At 29.8% G+C, this 18450-nt stretch overlaps 1 protein-coding gene across 10 annotated transcripts in view; it reads right to left on the bottom strand.

The window, feature by feature from the left end:
• Nucleotides 1-18450, bottom strand: part of LOC143240819 (WD repeat and SOCS box-containing protein 1-like) — a 41497-nt gene that overhangs the window by 3759 nt on the left and 19288 nt on the right. For 6 of the 10 annotated variants that reach the window (XM_076483946.1, XM_076483945.1, XM_076483949.1 and 3 more), the window contains 5 exons: nt 13241-13294; nt 6670-6893; nt 4373-4605; nt 3839-4011; nt 980-1093 (listed from right to left, as the gene is read on the bottom strand). In XM_076483946.1, coding sequence (XP_076340061.1) covers nt 980-1093; nt 3839-4011; nt 4373-4605; nt 6670-6893; nt 13241-13294 — 798 coding nt within the window. Of the gene's footprint in view, nt 1-979; nt 1094-3838; nt 4012-4372; nt 4606-6669; nt 6894-13240; nt 13295-15416; nt 15479-18450 lie in introns of all 10 variants that reach the window. The other 4 variants (XM_076483952.1, XM_076483953.1, XM_076483954.1 and 1 more) reach the window with 3 other exon arrangements.

Raw genomic sequence — 18450 nt, 5'->3', positions numbered from 1 at the left:
AAAAATACTTAAAACAGGAAAACTAAATGACTGACATTTTAACAACAGTTAACTACGACAATTTTTTTAAATATTTTCTTGAAGCACAATACATCATGGAATGAAGGTAAAAACAGAAAAAAACATTAATGCAGATGTTCACAGTCTTGTTAAAAACTACAAAAATAGTGGATCATCATGTAATTAATAACACAGATAATGTTTACTTGGAAAGATTTATTTTGTTAACAAGAAAAAATTCAATCAAATAATTCAATATATAGATACATGTAATGTCCTTGTTTAGAGATATTTTAAAATGTAACAAATTTTAAATGAAAAAAAAAGATGTTGGTCTAAAAACAGTTATTTCTTACAAGGTTTGGTCCAAATCAACATTCAAGCAACATACGATACTAAAATGATGATTTTTGCAGGAAAAAGTAAGATCATCTGTGGTACAAAGAATTCAAGTTTGCTACTCTTACATAATGACTATTCTAACATGATCACTGACATCACCATGTAATTAAGCAAAGGCAGAAGCAGTTCAAGTAAGTAAAAACACTGTCATGTATGTAACTGAGCCATTGGATTCATATCTGAAGATATTGAGGAAAAGTTTTCTATTTGTGAGACATTAGACAAATGTCCTAACAAACTAATGAATTAGATATACTAAATCACTACCATAGACAATAGAAAAATTTTGTGAAGACTTCTGCAGCTCACTGGAAGTGATACAAAAATATTAGGATACATAGACCACCATGTACTATATTCCTTATTTATCTTTTTCACATTTAAGAAATTTTACAATTATTTTAGATGTCTTGAATTTACAGCATCATTTATAGTAGTATATTTTGGAAGTTCATGTGATTACTCTGACAAATTAGATATTTATTTAACTCAGTAGCTATAGAAGAGTATGTTTATGAATATAGGAAAGTGTTTTTTCTTCCATCTGTTTACACTGATGGCTACATCAAGTTCTCACCCATCATCTGCTACTGTTGCTATGTGGGATCCATCAGGAGAAAATGATAATCCCCGTATCCATGTTCCGTTGGCTCCAGATGCGTAGATGAGCCTTGGAGGTGGAAACAGGTGACTTTAAAGTAAGTAAAAGCACATTTCAGAATTAGGCACTGGATTAGAGAGAGAACGCTTGTCACAATTACTTTTAAAATAAGAAATATACATTGAATTCAGGAGAGAAAACATTTGTTTTAAGGCTAGCTGAAGTGGCTGCCCCTAATTTTGATTTGACAGACTAGAGAGCAGCTAATCAACATCACCCACTGCAAGCTCTTTGGCTATCTGTAACAGATCAATTAGGATAATTTGGCCACCACCCTTATAACACACTTATGGCCCCAGAGTGTAGAGAGCAATTTGAGAAGGGTAGAATGGGGTAACAAGATACAAATGATGGTCCATAGTCTAGCACACTAACAACTGGGTTACACTTGGTCTGGGAAAAAGGAGTGCAAAATAAATGATAATTTTTTCTCACTTCACACGAAATTTATTATAAAAACTATACAACTGAAAAGATGAATACAACTTCATACTGGCAATTCAAGTTCTACATTATTCAATTTCTATGGTAATGTTAAAAACATTTTAATGTTGATTCAAGTTTTAACTTAATTGTAAAAGTTGAAGTTCATTTAAAACACCCTCCAGGTTTGCCATATTTTTTGTTATGGAAAGTTCTACAGTTCTGAAAAATAATATTTGCATTACATAATATTCACCTGTACAGCTAGAATTAGAATGAAAATATAAGAAATGATTTCATTAGAAACTTTATAATCACTTAAAAATTCACAAAAAGAAAAAACCTACATGTATGCAACTTGTTTTACATAATACACAGTTATACATAGCTTTGTATTATATATTACTGTAGCATAAAATTTCAACCTTAACCTACGTGTTCTGTTGGGGGGACAGTCTGCATGTTACAACCTTACACACTTGCATTCAAATTTCATTAAACAACACTAATCAACACGTCTATGAACTTAACATCAAAACAGCTGATAACTTTTAATATTACATAAATTTTAATGTTTTAATTTTGAAAGTAAATGCTAAAATAAATTCTCAATCTTCACTTTTTATGTATCACATGATACTTCATTCCAAGTTATCCAGCTCAGACTTTCGTTCTAAACTTATATGATCTCCTGAGTTTGTCATCAATCACATACATATATTACTAGTATTGCAAGCCCTAATGTAAACTTATAGCCTCCAAGACTATTGCTTTATTGAGATATGTACAAGAAAGTCAAACTCGCATGTCCTACTCCTTCTATCACCTTGTCCTTCAAAAAATGTCAATACGTCTTTGTGACATTTGTTATTTGATTTTCATTTATTTAATTTATAACCAATAGAAAGAATAGTTTGCTTTTCTACACTCTTTATGAAGTTAGTTCATTCATGTGAAAAGTTTAAAAATACTTGTCCTCAGATTCACTGTCTGTAGTATTTGTCTTGACCAGCTCACAGAATTTTCTTTAATCCATTTATAGCTTAGTTAGAAAGCCAATTAAATTAGTTTAAGACATTCTGTTTTTACACACTATATTTTGTATCATAAGTTGCATATTTGAATTTTCAAAAAGTTATACTTTGCATCCAATATTGTTAAAGAAAAGTAGGCTTTCAGTGTTTCATCTTCTGACAGCAAAAGACTTGAAATTTGCATGTAAGTATTAAATTTCTTGCTCGTGATGGATATTTATTGTAACTAAAATGTAAATATTAGAAATGTATTAATTAAGAAAACTTAAAGGAAAACATTAAGTTAAATTCGTTTTACTTGTAGTTATCTATCACAATACACTCATTGCAAAGCATAATTTTATACTATGACTATGGCATGCTTGTAATCAATCACTTGTTTACATAAGTTGTTTGCTGTAATAACTAGTTTTCAGCATATTCTGAAAGGGTCTTAGTGCAGCTATAAAGAAATAAAACTATACTAAACCATATATGAAAGACTATTAGTTTGATTGTAAGAATAAATATTGTGTAATTATCTATTGCAATATGTAGTCATACCAGAAAAAAAAAAAGTGATTTAGATTTATTTCATATTTTCCAACTTCTAATTTTACACTGCTTATTTTAAGAAAGAGAAAAAAAAAATCACAAATAAACTATGGTTTCACTGAAAACAAACTTTTGATATTCATTTAGAATATTATAAAGATTATGAAAATGAAATATGAAAATTTTAAAATTAAGACAAAGTATTTTTTTTCTTAAAATGAAGATAACCTTTCACTCAAACCAGTCTCAAAAAGTCAAAGTGATTGAACATTCAAAGAGAAATATTTTGTAAAAATATCTTATTAAAATAACAATAATTTTTTTGTGTACAACAGATTTAATGTTTCTTAAACACATGCCAAATTTCATGAAAATACACAGCAAATTTATAATTATAATACACTGCTATTTACAGCTAAACAGAAATGGAGGATTGTGCAAACCAAAAATGCCATTCACCTAGGGTTAGTGTGTGTTTATACAATAACTTATTTTTATACACATATACAGTTTGTAATGAAACATAAATATTAATATTGGGCACATATTTTGACATCTAATATACACAAAGATATATAGCTTCTTAAGTTTTAGGCATGGCCTAAAAAAATCTTGGAAAAGCTGAATATTTTACACATCTGAATTTTCAATCATTATAAATAATAATAGTTGCTGAGGAGATAGAAAAACATTAATAAAAGTTCACTGAAAAATTAAGGTTTACAAAAACAGGAAAAGTTTTTAAATAAACTGCATGTTCCATGTCTAAATCAACATGACTTACCCAAAACACCTTAGCTTTTTTCCAGTATGAGCATCCCACAGGAAAACCTGTGTATCCCACGATGCTGTTGCTATGAGACAGCTGTCAGGAGAAAACTCACAAGCAACAACATGATGTTTGTGACCAGTGAGGCGTAGCTTCAGGATGAATGTGCTAGTATCCCATACATATACCTAAAAAAATGTATTTGACAATGATGTACAAGACACTGAAAGATAAACATATAATTCTGATAACTATGTCACAATTTTACATGTTAAACTATTACTAAGTGAATGGTACAGAAATTTTACTTTTGGAGAGTGCACAGTTACAGCTGAAGAAAATTCTTAGTAGCTTGTTCTTTGGAAACTGTACAGAGCTTTATGATCTTAATAAATGCTTCTGTAAATTTTAATTTAATTCCATGTGTTAATATTTATCATTCTAAAAATACTAGAATTATGAATATTTGTAGAGCAGAAGCAAATTTAATTTTTAAGTGACAAATTTATTGATTCTCATACAACTAAAAATGCTAATTTTTCAACTTACAGATGTACACATTCCTACTGTTGTTATAATTTGGGAATCTGGAGACCAGGCACAAGAATACACTGCTTTCCCATTCATCTTGAGAGTTTTAAACATGTTTCCATCATCATTCAGATCCCAAAACTTGATGGTTGTATCTTGTGATACAGATGCCAAAACTAGACTACCATTTGGAGCAAAAGCAACATGAGTAACAACACTCTTATGGTCCATAAGCTCCAATATTAAATTCCCTAGAAATATTCAATAAAGTATTGATGAATACAAGATACAAGTTTCCCACTTTTTATTTACTCTACATAAAGTCACTTAAATTCTTATTTGTAAAACCAGTGAAACAAGCTTCAGCTGCAAAATAAAAAATAAAAAAGTATTAACTAAAATTAGTTTTTATGAGTAAAAGTTAAAATTAAGAAATGAGTAGCAATGATTTACTTCAAAACTCAACAGTATTAAAAATGCATGCACTACATAGAATACATTTAAAGTTGTTATAATCTATATATTATTTTTAGAGCTCACAGGTTATTTAAAACAGAGTCCTTTAGTAAAGCAGTTAGTTTTTGTTAGATTTCTTATGGATTTCCACATAATAGTGAATTCCCCCCTGCACCAATTATCAAACATAAATAAAAGACACTAAATGACTAAAGAATATAACTGATTTAGAAGATTATAGTTATTTTTGCTCTACATTACTCAAATTTAAATAGATTAGCATTATAGACTAATGTATACAGATGTAAAAAAGAACAAATATATAAACTGCACAGAAGATCTAAGACAAAGTTTAAGAAACAAACAAAAAAACCACTAAATATGATAAAATCTAGGAAAAGCTTATAAAAATACTCTTGAGACACTGTCCCAAAAGACAGAATATAATGAGGTTATTTTAACTATTTCTCATCACCCAACTATATCCTCTCAAATCACTAAAACTATCCAGGACAACTTTCACATTCTTCAAGCTAATATTGACACTAAGGATATTTTCACAAAACAACCTGTTATTGCTTTAATACACAATCAATACCTTCAAGATGCCCTTGTTCATCTTAACTTTATTAACTATACTCTACCCAATACTCCTCCTGGTTATTTTTTCTACAACCAATCATATTGTGTAACTTGTAACACAGATGCTTCAATTTCAGTAATATTTCCCCAAAATCGTTTTTACATTAAAAGTACTTTTACCTGTTTATTACATCTTTGTAACTTGTACATTGGTGGGATTCATACAAGTGATTCATTATATCGTAATCTGCACACTTATCAGTATCAAGACACTCTTCAGATGACAAATGACTTTTCAACATTTCAAATTTGTTGATCTAAGATCTTCACCACTGGACCATTATTTATGTGAATATAAAAATATCTTATTTAGATTCTAGATATAATGTCTCCACATGGTTTAAACAAGAAATTTTCTTTTTCATAACATTAACTCTAAAATCTTCTGACTTTTCCCACTATTACCATATCAACTTTATATTTCCTTACACCTTTTCCTTCTGCTTCTTTTTCACTTACATCATTTCTTTACAACCAATTCCCCAGTATAGTGACATCACAATTCCAATCATGTTGCACATGTTCTCCTATTGTTACCTTTTCTAGTGATGTTCAAATATGTTCTGTATAAAGGAATTTAGCAAACCTCACATTATGTCAAATTAAGGTTTTATTACATATTATTACTATTGTATCTAGTGTTTTTATTTTCTTTGTTAAACATTGCTTTTATAGGCTGTAATGTAATGTTCTAATCAGGCTTAAATTATGTTAAACCTTTATAAATTCACTAATAGTGATTAGCCTACTTATCCATATAAAAGGTTCATGTCTTTAGACAAAATTCACTGTTATAAAAAAAAAAATCCCCAAATTAAAAAATAACATTTTTCCCTTATTAAGAATTTCTTTATATCAAACGAAATGAGACTGTAAGTAAAAGTAAAGTCCTATAGAGAATCCTTAAGAAATGAAAGTTTCTCCAGAGAAAGCCTTTTCAAAACATGATAAACACTTCATTTTAGAGTTTGAGAAGAAAAGTGGCAACATTATCAAATTTCAATTAAAAAAAAAAAGACTAAAATTATTCACAAACCAAAAACCATCAAAGACCATCTGCTTCAATAATTCCAGTTACTTTGCTTTTACAAACATAAGAAAACAATAGTAAAAATAGAAAAAAGCAGAACCAAAACAAAGAAACACTATAAATGTGGATTTTTCTAACTTAGAACTTTGTAAATTCTTTACATAAACATCTTTTACTCTAGCCTCACCCGTAAATATATCCCATGTGCGTATGCGACCATTGTTAAGGCCAGTAGCAAGGACTAGATCTTTAGAAACACTGAAATGTGTCCAGAAAGCTCTTGAAGATAGATGTTTTTTATCTGAAATGGTTGACCCAAAAGCAACAGACCTTACCAAACTCCCACAGTTAATAGTGATGGTTTTATGTAGAAGTTTACGACCTTCATCATCAGTATCATCAGTTGATGCCCTAAAAAAATTTAATAAGAATAAAAGACAAGTTGATGTTTTTGCTATACTAGTAAGCTAGTTTACTAGAATCTATTTAAGTACATATTACTTATTAAATTTGGGCTTTACACAGAAAATTTCAAACAAAAAGAAAATTTTGAATGACTAGCCAATCAGAAGATTTTGGAATGACAAATACACGATTTGAATGGAAGTCAGAAACTGCCTTTCCGATTTCAAAATTCTAGAATCTTTTCCCATTCCATCAAAAAATACATTATAATTTTTTGTTATAATCATAACCTAGAATGATGACAAATGCAACAGAAAAAATTGATAATATTTCACAACTTTCATTGGAAAGTAACTAAATATTTATTAATACATTTTTGGGACAGTAATTTAAATGCCAGATTACATCTGATTAAAGGTGCCTTTACAATCATAAAAATGATCATTAATTTTACTTTATAATAAACATCCAAATATATATTGATCATTAGTTTTATTTAAAAGTATTACAAAAACTGGAATCTCAAACTATAATTTTTTTTTTAATAAATGAAACTACTGTGCAGTCTAATGACAAAAACAATAATAATGACAACCTCAAACTCAACTTTTAAATGATTACTTTTACAATGAATACAATAAATTAATATAGAAGACAAATGTTATTTTCAGTCTACATTAAAAGTTACACAAGTATCCAACTGACATTTCCATGTGCATGCATTTTATTCCATTTTTGTTTATATGTATATGAAACACCACTAACAGCATCAACTTGTGCAAAAAAAGAACAAAATAAAAACTGGAAACAAATTTCACAAACAAAATAAAATCAAAATATTTGAAAACTTGTATAAGCTACATACCATTTATGAGGTTTAACCAATATAGATTGTATATATTCAATTAACTCTATATTCATGAAAGGGGTAAAGTGTGCATGCTCTGACTTTGTACAGAGTGCCATTCAACATGGTATTATGCATTTGATTTCAGAGTTAAACATTTCACATTACCCAAAGTTTCTAATTTTGCAAAATTTCATGTTAGAGAAAATACCAGATACAACATACAGGGTTACTGAAACAAAAAACTATAAGATGTGTTTATGAGGTGTACAAGTTAAAGCACATGAAATTTTCAAATTGTATGATAGGAAAAATCATATTTCTCATACAATAAAAAACTTTTAGTAGCACATCTGATTTTTTATGTACAATAGATTTGTACTGTTGGTTAAAATTATTAGATTTCCTGAAGATACCTTTGTAAAATTCATAATTGCAGTCAATATTAAACTGAAAAATCTGATGCAGTTGAACACACAACACTGGTGATATGATCAAATGAAACTATCAACAAATCTACAGTACTGGAAACCAAGGAAATAACACATCATTCAGCTTTAAACCAAGGTCTATAATCCAGTGAAATATGAATGTATATTCTATACAAGTAACTTAAACATGCTGTTGAAAGAAATTCTGTAGTTTGGCAAGCTTTTGCAAATGTATCATTATTAATTGATAATGCTGCAACAACATCCAACAAACTATATAAATAGGCACATTACAATGACCAGATAAAGTTTTGATATACTGACCAAAATGTCTTTTGTCATAAGACTGACAAGATGCAATTAATTAATTCTAATGCTAAAACTACTAAAGTAATTCCAAAGTAGCTGAATCAGATTATTTACATTATCACATAACTTTTTAAATAGCTCTTAACTTCAATATAGCTTTAGCTTTAAAAAAAATGAAGAAAATATTTCCTTTTTTATTTGCTTTACAAAAGTTGTCATTAAAAGTACAATTAAGTCAAACTCTGCTGAAAACTGATATGTTTAACAGGTAATAATAACACTGACTTAATGCATTAGCTTCTTAAACTGGCAATTTCACTGATGTTGCCCGCTTGAATACAAAACTTTGCTAACATTTTTTTAGATAAAAATCCTCTTTCTAATCAGAAGAACAGTTTAAAAATAAACATATATATATATATATACACACACACACACACACACTCGATAATTTCCTAGAATATTTTGCGATGTTATGAAAACTGATTAAATTGATGTTCAAGACTTTGTTCTATAATATTGAGATTTAAAAAAAAAAAAGGTTTATCATAGTACTGGAAACCTGTTGGCCCCAAAGCACTAATTTATATACGGCCTTGGGTTTTAAAGTGGACAACAAAGGGTATAGAACAAATTAATCTGACGTAAAAATTGGATAAAAGTAGTATTCAAACCTAAGGATAAACTTATTGAGTATCATGTAAAAAAAATGGATAACTGATGTCAGGAAAATAGCACAACCTTCCCAGGACAAATATATGTTCACTGTATCATCTCCACTTAACAAGTATTCAGTAAATGTATACATATAGCTATCCCATAGTTTCTAGTTCATCAGCTACTATGAGAATTGTTTTTCAAACATACAAGCACAAAAATCATGTCTTTTTTTACATTTTTGAAACTTGAATCTGTACACAACATAAATATGTCATCACTCTCACTTAACACAAATTACTAGTCACGAGTTTTAATACACGTATATTTATGGAAAAATGTTTATCAATCAAGAGATTAAAAAAAACTTTGTTAAAGAGAAACTTTACCATGTAAAGGGTAATAAAAAACAAACAGTTCCAAAAGTGAATACACTGTCGATAACACCAGTTGTTTCGGATATTCGTTCAAAACTACACTAGAACTATCTTAGCTAAATTTGCCCACTTTTGAAATGATAGAACAGAAGGAAAGTAGTTAATCAAAAACACCAATTGCCAGATCTTGGTTTACTGTAATTGAATAGTAACATATAACACACCCAAGATGCCACAAAATTCTGGTTGTGTGTGTGTGTGTGTGTGTTTACAAATGAACTCTAGTTATTATGAACTTATTAATTTGGTTCAAATAAAATACAAAATTTTAGCCTAAATAGTTCCTCATCCAAAATAAACCCAGCTCACCCTTTCAGCTGTAGGGCCGTTATAAATGTGATGGTCAGTTCCACTATTCGTTGGTAAAATGAATAGCCCAAGAGTTGGCGGTGGGTGGTGATGACTAGCTGCCTTCCCTCTAGTCTTACTCTGCTAAAATTATGGAAGGCTATTGCAGATAGCCCTCATATAGCTTTGCATAAAATTCAAAACAAACCAAACCTAATCCAAAATATAAGGATCATCATTTAGTTTTATGCTCACTAGTTATGAAATTCAGCCTTGTTGTCATGGTGATTGCATCAATATTGTCCCGATATACAAGCATGCCAACAAAAAATAAAAATGGCAGTACCTTTCCATTACACACTAAATATAATAAATATTATATATAATTATAATAAAAAAATACATATATCAAATGCATAATTACATATATTATACATTCTATATGTAAATTATATCAAATATTCTAAAAAAATTTTAAAATATTAATAAGCATTGTATTCTTATCGTAAGAACTTTTCATTTTCAGGGATATAACGGTCTGTGCCTAGAGGCAACTGTCCAGGAGCAAGGGCAAATAAAACCTAGTTATGCCGTAGAGCCTACAAGGCATCTTTAGGCTATACATTCATTTAATCAGAAAAAAGAGTTTGAACTCTTTTCTTTGTATATAGATGCTTGATACATTAAGAATGACTGAACTAATTATTTAAGTAATAATTAATTAATATATTATATGTTACTTCATTAACTTATGCTGTAAGCTAAAAACGGCTGCTCCCGTGGTTTTTCCTTGTTTATGAGGTAGTTGTTGTCGTAACTTTACGATCTTTTTAATAAGTTGTTAAATATTTTAAAACAGAGAGAAAGAGGGCTCATGCTCCTGCTGATGTGCGTGTTAAAAAAGCCAAAGCTGACAATGTGTAATGGTAATATTAAACTCACGTTTTAATAAGATTATATGCTTTTACAAGTACTCCTTTAATATGTGACAGTGTGTATGTACGATTATTTTTAAAACTGTTGAAAGTCAACAAAACAATAATAAAGAATTTACAACTAGAAATCCAAAGGAGACTAAACAGTGATACAAAACATTCATCGAGTGTTGGAGAATGCTGTCATAACAGTTGTTTCAGTGGAGTGGCATATACAAAAAGAAAATTAGATTTACACATGTGATTTGGCCACAACTTTAATACTTAATGATGAGATCTTACACCTTTATAAGTAATTATATGTCACACATCAGTGGTGATCAACTTACAATAATCCTAGGCCCATTTGTGGGACCCTCAAACACCATAAGGGTTGTGAGGCCTTCTTTACCAGTTAAGAGCCAAACTTGCATATTAATATAAACAAGTATTTAAAAAACATATTTTAGGATGTGAGGGGTTCTCAGGTTGTTAATTACCCACAACCTTTACACATGAATAATTAACTGATCCACTTTCGTGGATGTTCTTCTGCCGATTATTGATCACTGGTTTCCTTAGTCTTACCGTAATGGTTTCAAGAGTACCTACATTTCTCTCAACCTGTGTTCTGTATAGTATTTTGCTAGGTGTGTGTAGTTAACACTTCTGAAGTTAAGGAGGTCGTTGATATGTTCTTCTAGTCAATCCATATACTTTTATTTGGAGCTCATGCACTCGAACGTGGGATTATGTAAATAACTAATTTGATATATTTTACACAATGTTTCTCATTGGGGTCTGAAAACACAACAGTTTAATTTACTGATAAATTATGTTACATTCTTAACTTTTTTTTATCATAAAAACATATATCCTAGATAGAGTAATCCTTAGGCCAAATTTTTGTGTACATTATAAACCATCTTTCACTAAAAATGTGTCATGAAGGTGAAAATATTAGAAGATATAGCAAATATAATCAAACTGAAAGCACATAACGGGCCCTACATCTTGTCAAATGTTACATAAAACATTCACATTTTGGTAGATGCATTCTCAAATACAATCTGCAAAAGGGGCTGTGACAAGTTGGTGAAAAACGAAATGGACAAATGCATGGCATATGTATACAGCTGTAACGATAAGTGTTAAAAAAAACATAACTTTTGTAAAGTTGGAAAGACTCCAAGTTTCTTAACACATATAACAGGTTCTCTTGTCCTTGGGAAATCAGAAACTTCCCAAATTGCCATAATCAGCCCAACACCTTTATGTTTTAAGAATGAGGTCAGTATTACATTGTGAATTATCTTAAGAACGTTGTTCGTCAGTCATTATCAAACAAATCTAAATAATCCTTTTGAAGACACTACAATAATAAAATTATAATAGTACAAGTACATGAAAGAATGGAAGTAAAAAAATAAAAAACGTGTGCTTAAGAAAAAATGAAAAAAAATCTCAGATCATGGAACAGACACAAGTTATTATGACATGTTATTTAAATTTGTTTTTTTTTGTTTCGGTTCAAGGCTACACCAGAAAGTTGCCCTAGTGCGTGTAATTCTTTTAGTGGAATTGGAGTAATTCGAACTGAGAGACCTTTTCCTATTTCTATTAGCTATGTTATTGTGCACCAACAATACCAAGTGATTCCATCATTTCAAAAGGAGTTTCTCTGTGAAAGGAAGTGAGCTTACAGACCCCTATACAAGAACACAATGATAAAATTAAAACATACTGTAACTGAGAGTGATGAACAAAAAATACACAGAAAGCTACAAGGGCATGTTACAAACATTTGAAACTACAACTTATATAACTACAATTCGAGAAGAATGCACTTTTGGGTTCAGCTAATATTGTAAACTGAAACTTCACATGTCTGTAAAATTTAGTATAAACATTAAGTGATGATAGAGTTAATTTTTCTGAAAGGTGTGAAAAAGATGTCAATCCATATGAAATTAAGATACATTCATTTTGATCCACCTTGAGACTATGTGACCTTGAAAATTATTTACAAGGTCAAAATTGAAGTCAGAGTCCATCTACAACTTTTTTCTTCATCCTGAGAGTAACTGAAAAAGAATGGATGCCTACTTTTTGTTTAGAGGAATATCTTCTGTATGATTGATCTACTATAAAGCCTTATTAAATGGATCATATTTCAAGTTTTAACTCTATCTTAAATCAGATTTTCCTCAGTTTTAGCACAACAAAAATGCTGTTTGAAAAACAGATATTACAGAGGCAGTATAATTACAAATTTAGAATATTTCCTTAATGTTGAAGAATCACATGCAACCATGCTCTTAATTTTAGGTTATTGGTGGCCATGTGCTAGTTAAACAAACAAAATGATAATTACATAAATGCAAAATTAAAAAGAATTACTACTATGAACAAACAAGCATCTAATTTTTATAGCATTAGTCATACACAGTTCTTCATAAAATAGTCTTACCTGGTCCCAGGCTTTGGAAGAACTAGCCGAGCCAAAACCTCTGATAAATGTGGCCTAATTGATGCATGAATGGACAGAAAATAATTTTTTTAAACTCACCTGTACCTTGTTTTACCATGAATACTAACTGGGTTTTATCCTAATGTTAGCTTGTAGTAAAACTTTTAAAAGGAATTACTTGAACAAATACTTCATTCAAATTTAGTCAATCAACAATAGCAGTAATACTTCATATTTTGTTGTTGCAAAATCTAAGCCATATTAAACATATCTCTTTGTTAGTACATATTTTGAAAGATTAAACAATATTAAAATGTTGAAATTTACCAACTAGCAAAATCATAAAATAAATTAATCTTTATTGTTTGATTATGTTGGAACAAGTGTACTTTTAATAACTGAAACAAATGGAAATTCTGAAGCATTAGTACCAGTAGGTTGTTAATTCATGACACAATAATATAATAACCATTTTATGAAAATAGTTACGTTCCAATGAGCAAGAGAATGGACATATTGTTATCTTGCAGAAGTGTGAGCTAACAAGTAAACAGGTATTAAATAAAAGTATTAGGTAAATAACTCAAAATGTTATCTTGCAGAAATAAAAATATATAAAACTTTGATATTTTGTAACCTGTTCTTTAATTTTCATCTTTGCTGCCTCTGCAGTCACTCATATTTACTTATTTCTATAAGATTTCTGCACTGAAAAAAATAACCAAAGCCAGACAGTTTTATAATTCTCTCAAAGAGAAATTTTACTTTTCTTTAGGGTCATTAAAACAATCAGCTTTAAATAAATGTAGACCTAAATAATAGTTTGGACCAACAGAGAATCTTAGGACCAAATATGAATAACATAACAACCTAAAGAATCTTCTCTCTCCAAATCTTTTAAACTTGCACATACAAAAAAATACTAAAATATTAATAGTCCATTCTGCTTTACTGACAGCTTTCACTCTGTACTTGAATTATAAACTATAGAAATAGCATTATCATCTTCAACATCACTAAAACAAAAAATAAATACAATTCTCACACTGTGTTTGGTAGAAAATGTCTTAAAATATCCAATTCCTCAAGAATTGTAATTAAAATTTAACCCTCCTAACTGTTAGGAAACAAGTTTAAATGAAGATTTGAATCATACACGCTATGTGCCAACTTCACAATATGGCTTCTAACAACAAAGTATAGCACAAACAGAAAACCTACAAGAGGATCCTAAAAACATCTTCAAACATTCATGAAGTCAACCATAACTATCACAATTTTCTAAAAACCTTAGTGACAAAATATAACATTACAATGAAATAATATGCTGAAAACCATATGTAAGTTTACACCAAATCTAACTCTTCAAACATGTTTTTATCATGCTCCTTTTGTGAATTTATACAATGACCTTTTATAGATTAAAAACAAAATATCCAAATTGCAAGTCTACAAACACATTAGAACTCCTACAAATCAATCAACATTTTCCGAATTCAGTTTCTCTAACAATTTGAAGGATGAATCTTGTAATTCTACAGGAAAGGTTTCAGACATCAAATCTAACAAATATTTCTCCACTTGAAGACAATATACCAGGAACTACTACTTTTGCTTACAATTATTCATAATATAATGAATCCATCTAAGTTATTACAATATCCAGTAATTTAGAACTCTCACCCAGTGAAATGAACAGTTTAAATAAAGGGCTTAAGTTTGTCTCATTTGCACAATGGAAACTAGCAAACAATTTTTTAAAGATTAAAACTGAAAACTTGTTTTTCTATAACTTTTCACATACATTATTTAAATTACCCACCCATTTGATATTTTCACTAAGTTATCTTCAAAACACTATTCATGAATGACACCTTCTTATGAGTTCATCACACTTAACTACTTCCTTCAAAAATGTTGGAATGAATTAAAGTTAAACAAGAATACAAAGTCTAAGAATATCTCACAAGACAAGCAATTAACCACAAATAATGTGTGCCAAGCCAATAGACAAAGTTGGATCCATCATAATTTGGATTAAGGGTTTATAAATAAAAGAAGCTTTAAAAAAAGCATAATACTTTCTACATTCCTCTTCAAGAAAAACCAATTCCCAATTTTAACAACCTAGTAAAATCCTTAATGAATAGATCACTGATACAAATGAATTACCTACCACAGCCAAAATTTCATTTTAATTGAGCATAGAACACCTATTTTCTATGTTCTCCCCAAAATCTGCAAAAAAAATATATATGGACCAACTTGTTTTATCTGCATGCAGTTGCTCAACAGAACAAATATCTAGTTATTTGGATAAAATTGTATCACCCTTTGTCAAAAATTTACATAACATCCAGAATGACTGTAGAAAAAATTAACATACAATCTGTGAAACCTATGACAGCCTGGTTTAAATGAAAATTGTTTCTTTCTTACAGAATTTAACTTTTTTCCATATTTTATTTCATTTTTTAATCTTTACCTGTATGTAACATTTAAGTAAAAGATTTAATTTTACAAATACATTTGCAACTCAACATTCAAAATATTTTATACATTATTTTTAAAATTTACACAAGTTTCTGTTCTACAGAAAAAGCAATGGCTTTAAAATGACACCTTGAAAAAATACAAAATATTGAAAATATGTTGTAACTAGTCTTTACTTCATTAGTGCAAACAAAGCCGACTTCATGCTTGTTACAATGATGATAAATTCCTTAGTTCATTCACAATGACCCACATCTTTCCAGCTGACAGAAGCATTACTAGATACTTAAAAAGATTTGGAACTTGGGCCAATAGGTATGAGAATTTTTGGAGTTTCTAATTTTTATAACTTTTTCTACTCAGAATTTTCCAAACACCAACTATATATGTGGGGCACTATGAAATAGAATTGAGGCACAGGTCTTGTGTGCCAGCATGCCTCACAATGACCCATGTCTTTCCAGCAGATAATAAGCTAAAAATAATTGGTTTGGAATTCCATGCAGTTTTAATTTTCTATAAAAACAATTTTCAATAATTAAAATACGGGTATGATACATGCGTGCTATTTTTCCGCTGAAACGCGGATTTCCGAGGTTTTCAAACGGCCAACGATCACCCATGAGATTCGTGTAAATTCGAGGAGAAAATATGAGCGATTTGGGGGCTGGGTAGGTGGTTTTTGAGGAGAAATCGTATTTTTTCAATGTTTATTGCAGAAAAAAAAAATCTGACCGCCATCTTGGAGGCAGTCTCGTTTCGTCTCGTGTCAGGTCTCGTGGTCTGGTATCGTGTGCATACCAGACGATAAAATATTCTCTTCGGTCCAAAGAAACAACAGCAATTGAAATGTTTAAAAGGAAAGATGTTCATTTTGATCCTGTAGACAAGAGAATGTGTAAGGACATTAGATCAGCAGCTTCAAAGTATACCTCAAAGCTGAGGGAGAATCAGAAGAAAAGGGCAGAAAGGTTTGAGGCCTATGGTTCTGTGAAAGCTGGCCCAGCCACCTTGGCTAAAGAAAAAGTCCAGAAAGCCACAGAGGCACAGAGAGCTGCCCATTCAGAGAAGGAGAGAAAAAAAGCTCGGAAGAGAGCACTGGAAACCCTTGTCTCGAAAAGAGGAAAGTAGCCAAGATTGATTAAAGGAAATTAAGTGATTTGAAATTTGACTGTAATTTACGCAGCAGAGCAGAAGTTGATATCAGTGACTCAAAAACATTTTATTATTATCTGCAGCATACAGTGCCAGTAGTTTATTTTAAAGCATATCATTAATTTTATTTTGAAGCAATGTCAAAGCTTTCCTTGATTTGCTGTTTCAGTTTGTATTGTGAAAGAATGAAAAATATACTGATATTGAGGTACCAGTAATTTACTGACAAGATTGTATAGATGAACAAGTTTTACTGTAGGTAGTCATGTAGAGTAATTTTAAGTAATTTGAAATTTTAATGGAATACATGCAGCAGAGCAGTAGTTGTTGATGTCAGTGACTGAACAAAATTTAATTTCTGAGGCATATCACTGATATCAGTAGTTTAATATTGAACCATATCAGTAGTTGAATTTTTAAGCAATGTCATAGCTTTCCTTCATATGCTGTTTTAGTTTGTATTGTCAATTTGTGAAAGAATGGAAAATTCACTGACATTAAGGTACCAGTAGTATAATGACAAGATTGCATAGATGAACAATTTGAACTGTAGGTAGTCATGATTAGTCAAAAGAGTAATTTTATGTGATTTGAAAATTGTATGGAATATATGCAGCAGAGAAGTAGTTATTGGCAATGACTGTAAAACATTTAATTGGCAACATACCAGTAGTTGATGATGATGATGTTATTGATGACAAAAAAGGATAATAATGAAATGATTTGTATTTGAAATATTTACTGAGTTATTTTGGCTTTATTAACTCATATTACTAATATATTTTGATTTAGAAAAAAATTAAACTGAATAAATAGCAAATAAACAATCTTAAATTTCATTTATTTACTTTTTATTTTATTTGTTAATTTTAGATATTTTGATATATCTTCTAAAAAATGAATGCAAATTAAAAGAATAAATCAATCTGCTAAAAACTGTAAATGAAAGTTATAACATGCCCCCGGACCCCCCTAGTCAGGCGTGGCTGCGCCTCGCTGTGGCGCCAGGCTATATACCTTTTCCTCTTTTTTTCATAAATGTCATTGGCATGCCTGATGATAAGAAAGTAATACCAACTGAACTAACACAAAGTTCACTATTTTCTTCTTCAGTACCTTGCATATATATCTATAAACTCCAAAATAAATGGTATTTAAGTAAAATCACTTGTCTATAATTACTACTATCAGCAGTTATTCATGTTTAAAAAATGGTTGTTTGTACTGAAAAAAGTAACTAGGTTAACAAAATATGAGCATGTGACTTGTGTTAATCTTACAGTCAAATAAGAATAAAATTAACCACAAAGTTATTTCTCTCCTGTACTTCTATAATAAACTATAACAATAGCAATACCATCTGGAAAATTAATATGCTTTTAAATTAATACATACACTTTTATAAGGAATAAAAGCACAAAGTAAGTCAAACCACAATCTAATGCTTTGAAAAGAAAAAAATGGAGAAGCTTAAAACTAGTTTTTAAACTTTGCAGAGCAGGCTGGAGTTGAAACAATGCTTACAAAGAAACAACTAATAAACAAAAATTTTTATTCAAACT

The sequence above is a fragment of the Tachypleus tridentatus genome, chromosome 13 (genome assembly GCF_004210375.1).
Source record: "Tachypleus tridentatus isolate NWPU-2018 chromosome 13, ASM421037v1, whole genome shotgun sequence".
NCBI classification, from domain to species: domain Eukaryota; kingdom Metazoa; phylum Arthropoda; class Merostomata; order Xiphosura; family Limulidae; genus Tachypleus; species Tachypleus tridentatus.
This window is presented reverse-complemented; position numbering and strand designations above follow the sequence as displayed.